The sequence below is a fragment of the Pinus tabuliformis genome, chromosome 4_2 (assembly GCF_031772625.1).
Source record: "Pinus tabuliformis cultivar Carrire ecotype Pingquan chromosome 4_2, CPIR1, whole genome shotgun sequence".
In the NCBI taxonomy this organism is placed as follows: domain Eukaryota; kingdom Viridiplantae; phylum Streptophyta; class Pinopsida; order Pinales; family Pinaceae; genus Pinus; species Pinus tabuliformis.
Genome location: NC_142304.1, coordinates 977,612,589 through 977,626,414, shown reverse-complemented (window position 1 = coordinate 977,626,414; position 13,826 = coordinate 977,612,589). Strand labels below are relative to the sequence as shown.

Sequence of the window (13,826 nt, the reverse complement as noted above, 5' to 3'; positions counted from 1 at the left end):
TTTGAACTTTACCAAATGTTGTGTTAAAAGTGCCTGAATGTATTAACATTTCAACTAGATATAGTTTTTAGGTATTTTTGAGGCAAGAGCATGCCATACTTTGCATATTTGCAACCTATTCAAGCTTTGGTGGATGAAGATTGTTGGATCTAGGTCCAAGGAAGAGTTATGGCTCTGGTGGCTACATAAGTCATGGGCATTCTTTCATAAAGATATTTGAAGTTTGTACCACATTCATGGATATTCCTCACTTCTCCTATCAACTTTCCTTTGCACCTCTCGATACAAATGCTAATAGTCATTACATTACAAAGGTTTTGGTAAGCTAATGAAGTTAAATTTTGACAGTGTGGACACACAATCAATTGGTTGAGAGAATATCTCAACCACACACCAAACTAAGAACATCTAGATATAACAACTCCTATAGAATAGGAATAAACTCCTTTACATAAAGAGCCACAACTGGGACAAGTAGGAATTACATTTTCCAATACTCCCCCTTAATGACTACTTGTCTCGATATCAATCTGCAAGATCTACATTTGGTCTAGTCTTGTAATTACACCTACCATGTTCATACAATTGTCGATGTCTATATAAAGGAACAACCATCTAGCCGAATGCAAGGGTTCCCAACTGCTGCAACCGCCAGTGTACTTGGAAGTCCTTCACATACATGGTTCATCAAGCCTCTCAATAAACTCCCCTTAAATATAAAATTTCACCCCGTGAAATTTAAAACCAATACAACCCAGCTTAAAATGGCTAAACTTGTGTTAACGCACCAATATTAATTTGCAATAAAGTTTCCAAACTTCATTTAAAGAAGAACGGAGTATAAGATAAAAAGGTAAAACAACCGTCTAACCCAATTTGAAAACTTTTGAAATCTTACAAAAATTTGTGAATTTTTCGCCGACATATTTGCAAAAGTTTCCCCACTTCATCTACAAAAAAACAGAGAGAATAAAAATTTGGAAAAAAACAAAAGAAAGTAGAACAACAGTCTAACCCAACTTGAAAACTTTTGAAATCTCACAGAAATTTCTGATTTCCTTGTACCGACATATTTGCCCTGTCATTCACATGCTTGTACGGTCGTTAACTTTATTCCATTATTTCCATCAAACAGTCGGTAATCAGCCGCATTAAATCATAATCGGCCTCGACGAGTCATTACGCCCTTTCACATTTAAAAAAGTGAGATGGAAAAGCTACTATTCGCAGCATCTCCCCCAATAAATTTGATCACTCTCCTCTTATGAATAATCCTCCTATTTCTGCTGCTCTTTAGTCTGTGATTCATATCTGTTTAATCATAGCTTTGGCCACCAATTATTCTGGCTACCAACTGCAATCGATTATTCAGAGTTTCAGCGTTATACAAGTAACATCCGCCTGGGGAAAATTAATATATCAGTAATGGCTTCCTTTGTTACATTGACATCTGCTGTTTTCTCATCAAAAGAATCGTTAAGCGCTGGTCGTATGGGCTTCCAGAAACCGCCAGCAGTTTCGATCAGCCAGAGTGGGAGTGTTAGATTTCGGCCGTGTTTCAAGGTGAAAGCAATGCAGGAGGCGTTTGCGGGCGCAGAGGGCATTTCAGTGTGCGGTCCCATGAAATCGAAGACTTCTCTGTATGAAGTGCTCGAGATAAGCCCCGCGGCTACTGCAGAGGACGTGAAGAGGGCTTACAGAAAGCTGGCGAGGGTGTTTCATCCGGATCAGGCAGCTTCCACTGAGGACAAGAAGCGGAACACCCAGATGTTCTTAGGGATACACAATGCGTATGTAACTCTGTCGGATCCACATTACCGTACACAATATGACCGCCAGCTTTCAGCTCATGACCGGACGTGCAGTAAAGTGTTTAGTGAGGGTAATGGATATTCATGTGGTCATGTGGGGCAGAGATGGGAAACGGATCAATGCTGGTGATCCACTTGTGTGTTATGGCAAATATAAATATGTGTGTCAATTTTATGACAACATTATTTTGCTAGTTAAATCCCTTCTTCTACATTGTAATTGGCTGGTAAAGAGTCTTTCCTCGTTGGCTTGTGTAGTGATGGTTTAAAATTAAAAAACAGAAGTATGTTTTTTTAAATAAAAAATGTGTTGCGGTTTATTATATTCCAATTATGTATGATTATTTATAATAAATTGTTGATACATGATATATAATTGTGGGTAAGGATTATGATATATGGTTTTGTGTTAAAAATTCCACAAAACAATTTTTAAGATATATATATAACTAAAATAACATTAAAAAGGTAAAGTTTTATTATAACAGTGTATGAACTAGTAGTACTAAAATCCATATTTTACTTTGATTTAGTTTTATTCTAAAAGTAATAAGGAAAAAATATTTAAATCGCGTGTATTCATTTTCTTACTAAATTGTTAAAATATTCCAAATTTAAATTTATTATAGTATTCATGTAAAAGTTTTTAAAGTATTTTAATTTATTTTCACTTTATGAATTAGTGGTCATTAAAATTGATCAATAGATATATACCCGGAGAGTATCAATTTGAGTTTTTTTCGACATATGGGTTATATAAAATTTGATAGTGCAAAATTGTTCACATTGATCAATTATGATATTACATATATACAAGAAGTGTGTCTCAAGATAGGGAAACTGTCTTGGACACATAATCAGTTGGTTGAGAGAATATCTCAACCACACACCAAACTAGGGACATATAGATATAACCACTCCTATAGAATATGAACAGATTCATTTACATAGAAAGTCACAATTGAGACAAGTAGGAATTACATTTTCCAACGCTCCCCCTTAATGACTACTTGTCTTGATATCAATCTGCAAAATCTAGTTGTGGTCAAACATAAAAAATAAAAATAAAAATCTGTTGATGTCCATATAAAGGAGCAACTATCCACCGGAATGCATGGGTGCCAACCACTACAACCGCCAATATACTAGAATGCCCTTCACATACATGGTTCTGTCAAACATTATAACTGCATACATGTACCTGTACCTGCAAATCCCCCTCCATCATCATCATGGGTTTTATCAGATTACCCTCAACCCTGCCAACAAGGGCACTTAGCCACCAAGGCTCAACTCAGACACCAAGGCTCAACTCTACCACCAAGGCACTCAACTCAACCACGAAGGCTCAACTCTACCACCAAGGCACTCAATTCAGCCACCAAGGCTCAACACAACCATGAAGGCTCAACTCTGCCACCAAGGCACTTAATTCAGCCACCAACGCTCACCACAGACCCAACTTAACTAGACCTAGGGTTTTCTTGGCTCACCCTCAACCATGCCAAGGGTTTTGTCGGTGACCCTAAACTATCCCTACAAGAATCCCTGTCCACTTCACTCTCGCATGTGGTTACAAACCAACACTGCAAATACAAAATGGGACACATATGCCTTATCATGCTTACATTACACACTCCAATTCTTGGAGTTACCAAGCACATATTTTACAGAAATCACTACAAAACATCCTAGACTTGCTTAGACTTAAAAATGTGTGACTCATAATACAACATAATATTGAGTATATTCCATAAACACAAACAAAATTTCAAACCCATTTGGATCATTTGCCACTCATCTTGGATACACCATATCATTTATATGTTGGAACATACCACTGCTTTCCCATTTGAATGTCATCGACTTTGTACTTTTGAGTCTTTGACACCCTCATTTCTAACATTGGCATACTGGCTTTGGCTCTCCATGTTTTGCCTGTCATCTGTTAGACTCACGAATTCTAACAAAATGACTTCACATTGAGGTTGTGAATCTCAATATGTATACCAACTTCCAAGACATATTCATCTTCACCCCTATCTTGCGCAAAGCTTATATTTCTATATTTCTGAAATGTAAAGGCTAATAGAAAAATTATTAATCCAGACCAATGGAAGACTCCTTTACCATGAGAAATCACTTTCGGTGAGAATGAAAAAATATGGCAGTGTCACACACAGTATGGACAATGTTGGATCTCATCATAGGCAACAAACATGAGGTGTTCCGCATTTCTCCAGTAATAAGGGTCTATCCAAAAAGAAACCATTTGTAACAGTTCGGATCTCATCAAAGAGAGAACGCCCAACCTGATGTTCAATGTGCCAAAGTGATTGACACAAAAAACACCGACTCCATTTCGCTCTCCCAATACATCATCTCTTCGTCGTCTGGACTCTCAGCAGATGCGAGTCTTCCAGCTGCACTAGGAGACCCATCGATCTGGTGCTTCTTGCGCTCAGCGTGGATGCATCTGCCGAGAGCTTCAACACTTGGCTCTTGAGGTCCATACCGTGTTGTTGACAAGTGGGTTACTCTGGAAAATTTTGATGATGCAAATAGCCATATCTTCTGTAGATGCTTCAACCTGCCGCAATTTGATGAGAATATCAAGTGTTACAAATTCATGTACTGCATCCTTCTACTCCAGCATTGGAGCATCAATGTTCACCTTTCTCAATGCTTCTAAATGGCTGGAGCTAACCAGCCATATATTGGGTATTTAATGCCCTCGGAGCAGCACGCGACTTAACGCGATAACACAGTAGCGGGCAAATTCGGCATTAAATAATATTTGCCCGCTCCCGTGTTATCGGGCTAAGTTGCGAGCTGCTCTGAGGGCATTAAATACCCAATATATGGCTGGTTAGCTCCAGCCCTTCTAAATTGGCAATTTCATGGTTCTTCATCCAATCAAGTTCTGCTACCACTGTCAACGTTGGAGGCATTAATTTCAAGGGAGGATCCGTTCCAGGAATAAGAGGGTTGGCTGCAACATGGTCCAGGCTAAATTCTTCGTCGGGAAAAAGTAATTTCCATGTTGGAATGCACATTGCTTTATCATAGAAGTATGAGTTTGCTAGCTTGATCTTTGAATTGGATTGCTACATGTGCAGTGGGTGATCTCATCGAAATCTCTGTGCCCATCGAAGGACGCGTAATTAACCCGATATTGTTGAGAAAATTGGGCAATTTTTTACAAAGTGCAAAATTTGCATGCTTTTTAACAGTTTAACAAATTTGCAAAATAATTTAAAAGAAAATCGTTGGCCTTCTTTTTTTGGACCTCTTCTCACTAGCTCTGCAAGCACCACAGATCTTGTGATCCGTCTGTAGTTTTGATATCGATTTGTTGGAAAGGCGGAGAAGCTAAAACACAAATTCACCCAAAACACATGAGATGTGGCTCTTCTATTAATCACACAAAACTTGATACTTACAATGAACCCGGTGAAGAGTATTTAACCTTTTTGACTAGTAACTTGCCTAAAATATCTTGGCATGCAACCACACCAAGAGTCCTCTATCACTTAATTCAACTTGACCCAACACTTAACACTCAACTGTCAACACTTGTTAACAAACTCTCTAATTTTAACCAACTTCTCATGCGAGAATAATTAGCGTATTTTAACACAAATCGTATCTTTTAATTTTTAATTATCAAATAATTATTTAGAATAAAATAATATATATAAATTTAACATATATTTAAAATCAATTAATAACATATTAATTATTAATATTAATATTAATATTAACATATTTTTTAATTTATATTTTTTCACTGAAATTTTGTGTTTATTTTTTTTTTAAATTGCTTTCTAAACATATATTTTTTAAAATCAATTTATTTGTCTAATTTTATTAACTTTAACTTCATCAAATGTATGGTAAAAATTAAATTTAACCTAACAAATTTATGAGATTTATTTCCCCTCAATTTTGTATATATGTATTCTTTAAAAACCATAATATTACAAAGATTTCAGTACAATTCGTTAGCCACACGATTTTGTAGGCATGTATTCCTTAATACTTATAACATTCCAAAGGTTTTGCTGAGATAATGACCACTTAAAAACAATCATTTGATTTGATGGAAATGTGTTTGCTACGTTTCCAAACTTTAAATCAGGCTCGTTTAACAAAAATAAAAAATAAAAATAAACAAAGTTACAAGTAGTTTTCAATGTTTTCCATTGCATTGGAATCGGGCTCGCTTTCCAAAAATAAATAAAGTCACAACTAGTTTTCAATGTTTTTCATTCAATTTAGAATATTTTCGCATAATTTTTTATATTATCCCAGCTTAAGATGCATAAACTTGTGTTAACACACCAATGTTAAGTAAAGTTTTCATTTAAAGAAGAACATAATAAGATTAAAAAAAAGGTAAAACGACAGTCTAACCCAATTTGAAAACTTTTGAAATCTTGCAGAAATTTCTGATTTTCTGCACCGACATGTTTGCAAAAGTTTCCCTAACTTCATTTACAAAAAATCAAAGAGAGAATAAAATTTTGCGAAAAACAAAAGAAAGTAGAACAACAGTCTAAGCCAACTTGAAAACTTTTGAAATCTCACGGAAATTTCTGATTTCTTTGCACCGACATATTTGCCCTATCGTTGACGTGCTTTAGAGTACGGTCGTTACCTTTATTTCATTATTTCCACCGAATAATCCGTAATCAGTGGCATTAAAGTATAATCGGCCTCGACGAGTTAGTACGTCCTTTCACATTTAAAAAAAGTGAGATGCAAAAGCTACTATTTGCAGCATCTCCCCCAATAAATTTCATCACTCTCCTCTAATGAATAATCTTCCGATTTTTGCCTTTACTTTGTAATTCATATTTGTTTACTCATAGTTTTGGCCGCCAATTATTTTGTGTTAAGAGTGAAGTCAAATTCATGTAGGATTTTAGACTTTTTAGATTAGATTTTTCTAAATTTTTAGGATTCTAGATCTTTTTACATCGTCATTAGTTTCTAGATTATTCCAGATCTCCATTTGAATCACATACAGTCTTCTAAATCTTTCTTATGCAAGCCAAGGCCTAAACCTGTTATATAATGCAAAATGATTTCTGTTCTCCAGTGATTGTTTTATCTATTTCGTTGTTTCTGATTGAGTAATCTTATAGTGTTCTAAATCCTTCTTCAGCCTCTATAAATTTGTGATTTCTCTGGCCAGGGAATGCAAGCCAAGGCCTAAACCTGTTATATAATGCAAAGTGATTTCTGTTCTCTAGTGATTGTTTTATCTATTTCGTTGTTTCTGATTGAGTAATTTTGTTGTTTCTCCGTTTGTCTGTTTCTGAAATTATTCTTTGCTATTGTCGTCTAAGTCTCTAAGTATAAATCCGCTACGTGTTATGTATGCTCTGGTCTAACAACTGGTATCAAGTTCGAATATCCACTGTGCAAGCCGCTTAGTGCCATCGCCATACTCTGGCAGCGTTCGTTAAAACATTGGTTGTTACCCGTGGCGCTGTTGAAGGATCTATCTAGGAAATAGCTGAGGAACGCTGGAACTAAAAGACTGTCGCTGCAAGAAAAACAAGGTCGTGGATCTATGTTGAAACATGTTGCTGGAGTTTGAAATGTGGAGATCCGTGGCGATTGGAGTTGAAACGTGGTGTTCGTAAGTTTTTTTTTCACATCAAGCTTGCACGTATACGTCAAGTTTTAAAAGGGTATTTTAAAAGGAGGAAGGTCATTATTATTAAATTTAAAGAGTAAGAATTTAAGTTTTATTTTTAAGTGCAGTTTTTGTGTTTTAGGGCGTGAATTTGATTGAAAATGGAGACAACAGTTATAGATGTTGAGAAGTTGAGCGGGGCTAATTTTTTCCTATGGAAATCATAGATGGAGGATATATTGATTTTAAAAGATCAGTGTTTGCCAATTGAGGGCACAACAAAGAAACCCTCATCGATGACAAATGAAGAGTGGAATAAGCTAGATAGAAAGGCGATTGCAACAATCTGCCAATATTCAGCAAAGAATGTGTATTTCAATGTGTTTGGAGAAAAGACGGCAAAAGAATTATGGAAGAAGCTCCATGATCTATGTAAGAAGAACACGACATCAAAAAAAGTGTTCTTGATGAAGAAGCTTTATAATCTCAAAATGAAGGAGGGTGCTTCAGTCGCTGAGCACTTGAATGCATTTAATATTATTACTAATCAACTTGCCTCTGTTAAAATCATTTTAGATGATGAAATTAGAGCCATATTGCTAATGTGTTCTATGCCAGATAGTTGGGAAAATTTAATTGTAGCTATGAGCACTTCAGCAACTACAGGGACCCTAAAGTTTGATGATGTCAGCAACACTTTAATGAATGAGGAGCTGTGGCACAAGTCAATTGCGGAAAACTAGGTAGGAGAGGCTTTAGCTCTATCTGATCGTGGTAGGAGAATGGATAGAGGCTGGCAAGGGTGATTAAGATCGAGAAGCTGATCAAAATCAAGGAGAGGCAGAATCATCTGCTTTCATTGTGGTAAACCCGGGCACATGAAGAAAGAATGTCGATTCTAGAAGAAAGGACAAAAGGATCAGAGATTGTCCAGTATAAATCACAAGTCATCCAGCACAAATGAAGGTGAGACTACTGCTGTAGCCACAGATGGTGATGTGTTGTTTACTGTTTCAGTAGAGGATGCATGTGTATATACATCTAGCAGTGACTTTGATTGGATCCTTGACTCTGGGGCATCTCACCATGTAACCCCATGCAAAGATAGTTTTGTTTCATATAATCCTGGTGATTATGGTAGAGTGAATTTGGGGAATAATCATTTTTGCAGTATTGTTGGAGTGGGAAATGTCCAGATCAAGATGAAAGATGGACAAAATATATTGTTGAAACAAGTCAGGCATGTACCAGAAATATGCATGAGTTTAATCTCTAGGGGTCGACTAGATGATGAAGGCTATTTGATAAGTTTTGGAAAAGGAGACTGGAAAATTAGCAAAGGTGCATTGGTTGTGGCCAAAGGACCCAAGACAGGAACATTATACACATTGAAGACACTAATAGGAAAATCAGATTTGGTTGTTGTCACAAAAGAAGGAAATTCAGCAGATCTGTGGCATAAGCGTTTGGGTCACATGAGCGAGAAGGGCTTAAAAATCCTTGTTGATAAAAATTTATTGTCAGGATTGAAATCCTACAATCTTGATCTTTGTGAGCATTGTATATATGCTATACAAAGAAGGGTTTCATTCCTTAGAGGTGGCCATGACAGAAAGAAAAATGTGTTAGAATTGGTACACTCAGATGTGTTTGGGCATGTTAACATCAACTCATTAGGAGGAACATCATATTTTGTAACATTTATAGATTATGCATCTAAGAAGGTTTGGGAATATTTTATGAAAAATAAAAGTGAAGTGTTTGGAATATTTCAAAATTTTCATGTCGCTGTCGAAAGAGAGACTAACAAATTGCTGAAGTGTTTAAGAACAGATAATGGTGGAAAATATTGCTCAAATGCATTTAAGGAATATTGTAAAATGTTTGGCATAAAGCATGAGAACATTGTGCCTGGTACTCCTCAACAAAATGGTGTCATTGAAAGGATGAATCACACCATTATGGAAAATGTGAGAAGTATTTTGTCCAATTTCAGTTTGGAGAAGAATTTTTGGGCTGAAGCAGTCAGGACCGCTTGCTACCTCATAAATAGATCTCCAACTACAGCCTTGGATGGTGGTATCCCTGAAGAAGTTTGGACTGGTAAGAATTTGAATTATTCTCACTTGAAAATCTTTGGATGTGAAACATTCGTACATATTCCCAAAGAAAATAGAACTAAGCTAGATGATAAATCTATGAAATGCATTTTTTTGGGATATGCGAATGAAGATCTTGGTTATCGTCTATGGGATCTAGTCAAACATAGAATTATTAGAAGCATGGATGTTATATTTAATGAGTCAGAAATGTTCAAGAGAACTGTAGGTGAGTTGGAGCAGGTTTGAAGAGTAGTAGGAAAACATACCACCAATACAAGAAAATGAATAGCAAATTCAGGAGCATGAAGAACAAGAAGTGGAAAATGATGAACAAGAAGAAGAAGGAATATCGCAGGAACGTTTACAGGAGATTCAACCTGATAATGCACCACCACAGTTGGTTCGCAGGTCTTCTAGGCCTCATAAGCCTTCACAAAGGTATCCTTTTTCAAACTATATTTTGTTTACTAATGAAGGTGAACCTAATTGTTTTCAAGAAGCTTGTAAAGTTGAGCACAGTGAAGAATGGAAGAAGAAATGAACTCTTTGCTGGAAAATAAAACTTTGGAGTTGGTAAACCTCCCAAAAGGTAGAAAGGCTCTACAAAACAAATAGGTGTACAAGATTAAGCATGAAGGTGACGAAAAGAAGGAGAAGTATAAAGCAAGGCTGGTGGTGAAAGGTTTTGTCCAAAAAGAAGGTATTGACTTCACTAAAATTTTCTCACCTATTGTTAAAATGTCATCCATTAGAGTCATTCTTGGTCTAGTTGTTGCTTTAAACCTAGAATGTGAATAGTTAGATGCAAAAACTGCATTCCTTCATGGTGAATTGGAGGAAGAAATTTATATGGAGCAGTCAGAATGCTTCATAGGAAAAGGCAAAGAAATCCTTGTTTGTAGGTTGAAGAAGAGTCTCTATGGGTTGAAACAGGCACCTCGACAATGGTACAAGAAATTTGATTCATTCATGTTAGAACATGGTTTTCAGAGGTTGGAAGCTGACCATTGTGTCTTTATTAAGAGGTATGATCAAGGAAAGTATATCATATTATTGTTATATGTGGATGACATGTTGATTGTTGGGCATGATAAGAATAAGATCAATAGGTTGAAGAAAGAATTGGGTAGCAAATTTGCAATGAAGGATTTGGGACCAGCACAACGTATATTGAGCATGCGGATTATGCGTGACAGGAAAAACAAAAGGTTATGGCTGTCACAAGACAAATATATCAAGAAGGTGATTGATAGGTTTAATATGAAGGATGCCAACCCAGTTGGTACACCCCTTGCAGCCCACTTCAAGCTGAGTACTGAATTATGTCCTGGGAATGACAAGGAGAAAGAAGAGATGAGCAAGATTCCTTATGCTTCAGCAGTTGCAGTTTGATGTATGCCATGGTATGCACACGACTAGACATTGCATATTCAGTGGGAGTAGTGAGTAGGTTCCTTGCTAATTCAGGCAAACAACATTGGAAAACAGTAAAATGGATTTTGAGGTATCTCAAGGGTACTAGTCATTATTGTTATGTTTTGGTCATGATGAGACTGTGCTTGAAGGATTTACAGATGCAGATATGGCTGGAGATATGGATACCAAAAAGTCCACTACACGTTATTTGTATACATTTGCAGGTGCAACAGTATCTTGGGTGTGAAGGCTACAAAGAATAGTAGCCCTGTCTATAACAGAAGCAGAGTACATAGCTGCAACAGAGGCTTGTAAAGAGATGTGGATGCAGCGATTCCTAGGAGAGATCGGAATGAAGCAAGACAAGTATGTGTTATATTGTGATAGTCAGAGTGCCATTCACTTGGCGAAAAACCCAACATTTCATTCAAAAACCAAGCACATTGACTTAAGGTACCATTGGATTCGGCATGTGTTGGAGGAAGTACAGTGATCCTTGGAAAATATCCATACAGATAGGAACCCTGCTGATATGCTCACTAAGATTCTACCACGAAATAAACATGATTTATGTAGAGGCATGGTAGGACTCGGTGTGACTTGATGACTCTTATTTGGCTTCAAGTGGGAGAATGTTAAGTGTGAAGCCAAATTCACGCAGAATTCTAGATCCTTCTAGATCAGATCTTTCTAGATCTCTAGGATTCTAGATCTTTCTACACCACTATTAGTTTCTAGATCATTCCAAATCTCCATCTGAATCACATACAGGATTCTAGATCCTTCTTCAACCTCTATAAATTTGCAATTTCTCTAGCCGAGAAATGCAAGCCAAAGCCCAACCGTGTTATGTAATGCAAAGTGATCTCTGTTCTCCAGTGATTGTTTTATCTATTCCGCTGTTTTTTATTGAGTAATCTTGTTGTTTCTCCATTTCTTTGTCTCTGAAATTATTCTTTGCTATTGCCGTCTAAGTCTCTGAGTATAAATCCGCTGTGTGTTATGTATGCTCTGGTCTAACATTCTGGCTACTGACTGCAATCGATTATTCAGAGTTTCAGCATTATACAAGTAACATCTGCCTTGGGAAAATTAATGCATCAGTAACGGCTTCTTTTGTTATATTGACATCTGCTGTTTTCTCATTAAAAGAATCGTTAAGCATTGGTTGTATGGGCTTCCAGAAATCGCTAGCAGTTTCAATCAGCGCGAGTGGGAGTGTTAGATTTCCGTCGTGCTTCAAGGTCAAAGCAATGCAGGAGGCGCTTGCGGGCGCAAAGGGCATTTCAATGTGCGGTCTCATGAAATCGAAGACTTCTCTGTATGAAGTGCTCGAGATAAGCCCCGCGGCTACTGCAGAGGAAGTGAAGAGGGCTTACAGCGCTGGCGAGGGTGTTTCATCCGAATCACACGGCTTCCACTGAGGACAAGATGCGGAACACCCAGATGTTTTTAGGGATACACAATGCGTATGTGACTCTGTCGAAACCACATTACCGTGCACAATATGACCACCAGCTTTTGGCTCATGGCCGGATGTGGAGTAAAGTGTTTAGCGAGGGTGATGGATATTCGTGTGGTCATGTGGGGCGGAGATGGGAAACGGATCAATGCTGGTGATCCATTTGTGCGTTATGACAAATATAAATATACGTGTGAATTCCATGACAACTTAATTTTTTTAGTTAAATTCCTCCTTCTACATTGTAATTGGTTGGGAAAGAGTCTTTCCTTTTATCACTACATTCTTCCTTTTTCTTTAGTTAAATCCCTTTTTCTATATTGGCTTGTGTATTGATGGTTGAAAATTTAAAAACACAAGTATTTAAACGCGTCGACAAAAGATTGGTTATGTGATTTTGCCGAAGATTATCTAAACAAATATGTTTTTTAAATTAAAAATGTGTTGCGGTTTATTATATTCCAATAATATATGATTATTTATAATAAATTGTTGATACATGATATATCATTGTGTGAGGATTATGATATATGGTTTTGTGTTAAAAATTCCACAAAATATTTTTTAAGATATATATAACTAAAATGATATAAAAGAGGTAAAATATTTTGATATAAAAAAGGTAAAATATTTTGTTATAACAGTGTATGAACTAGTAGTACTAAAATCCGTATTCCACATTGATCTACATGTCTATCTATTTTTTCCCTAAATTATCTTCTTACTAAATTGTTAAAATGTCAAAACTTAAATTTATTATATTAATTACTTGTATAAAAGTCTTTAACTTACTTTAATTTATGGATAATTTACTTTCACTTTATTATTTATCTACATCCGCTTTATGTTATATATTTAAAATAAATTGAGTGCATAGACTATATATGGGACCTTTAGCATTATCATTATTTATATTTTTAATTTGAAAATTAAAATAACATCATATTTTTACATTTTTCTTAATAAAATTAATAGTCATAAATAAGGAGTTATACATTTTTCTTAATAAAATTAATAGTCATAAATAAGGAGTTATAGATAAAAGGAGTAAAGGGGTTTAGTGTTTTATGTTGGTGCTTACTAGATTTTTTATATGAAAAAGTTTTTTTTTTTTTTCTTATGAGGATTTACGTATATATCTTGTGTTACTTGTTCAATTTATGAGATTGATATTTTATGATATTCTAATGTTTAAATAAGTAAAAATTGACATTCTTTTGATTCACCCCCTTTAAGTATAATCGTGATTTTCAATAAGATCTTGCTTTAAAATTTTCCAGATAATGTGTGATGAATTCAAGCAAATTCCCTAGAGCTGATGTAATAACAAATCATTCAAATAATATAGGGGGATGAAAAGAACATACATGTACATCCACTTAGGTTGA

General features: G+C 35.9%; 1 protein-coding gene across 1 annotated transcript; it reads left to right on the top strand.

The window, feature by feature from the left end:
• The first annotated feature begins 1,194 nt into the window (after positions 1–1,194).
• On the top strand, positions 1,195–2,142 carry LOC149172921 (chaperone protein dnaJ 11, chloroplastic-like). The gene has a single exon (XM_089427828.1). The coding sequence runs from the start codon at positions 1,426–1,428 to the stop codon at positions 1,939–1,941; it is 516 nt and encodes a 171-aa protein (XP_089283954.1). The 5' UTR covers positions 1,195–1,425; the 3' UTR covers positions 1,942–2,142.
• The last annotated feature ends 11,684 nt before the right edge of the window (positions 2,143–13,826 follow it).

Coding starts and splice junctions, on each gene's coding strand:
- LOC149172921 (XM_089427828.1), top strand. CDS start 1,426: ATGGCTTCCTTTGTTACATTGACATCTGCTGTTTTCTCATCAAAAGAA.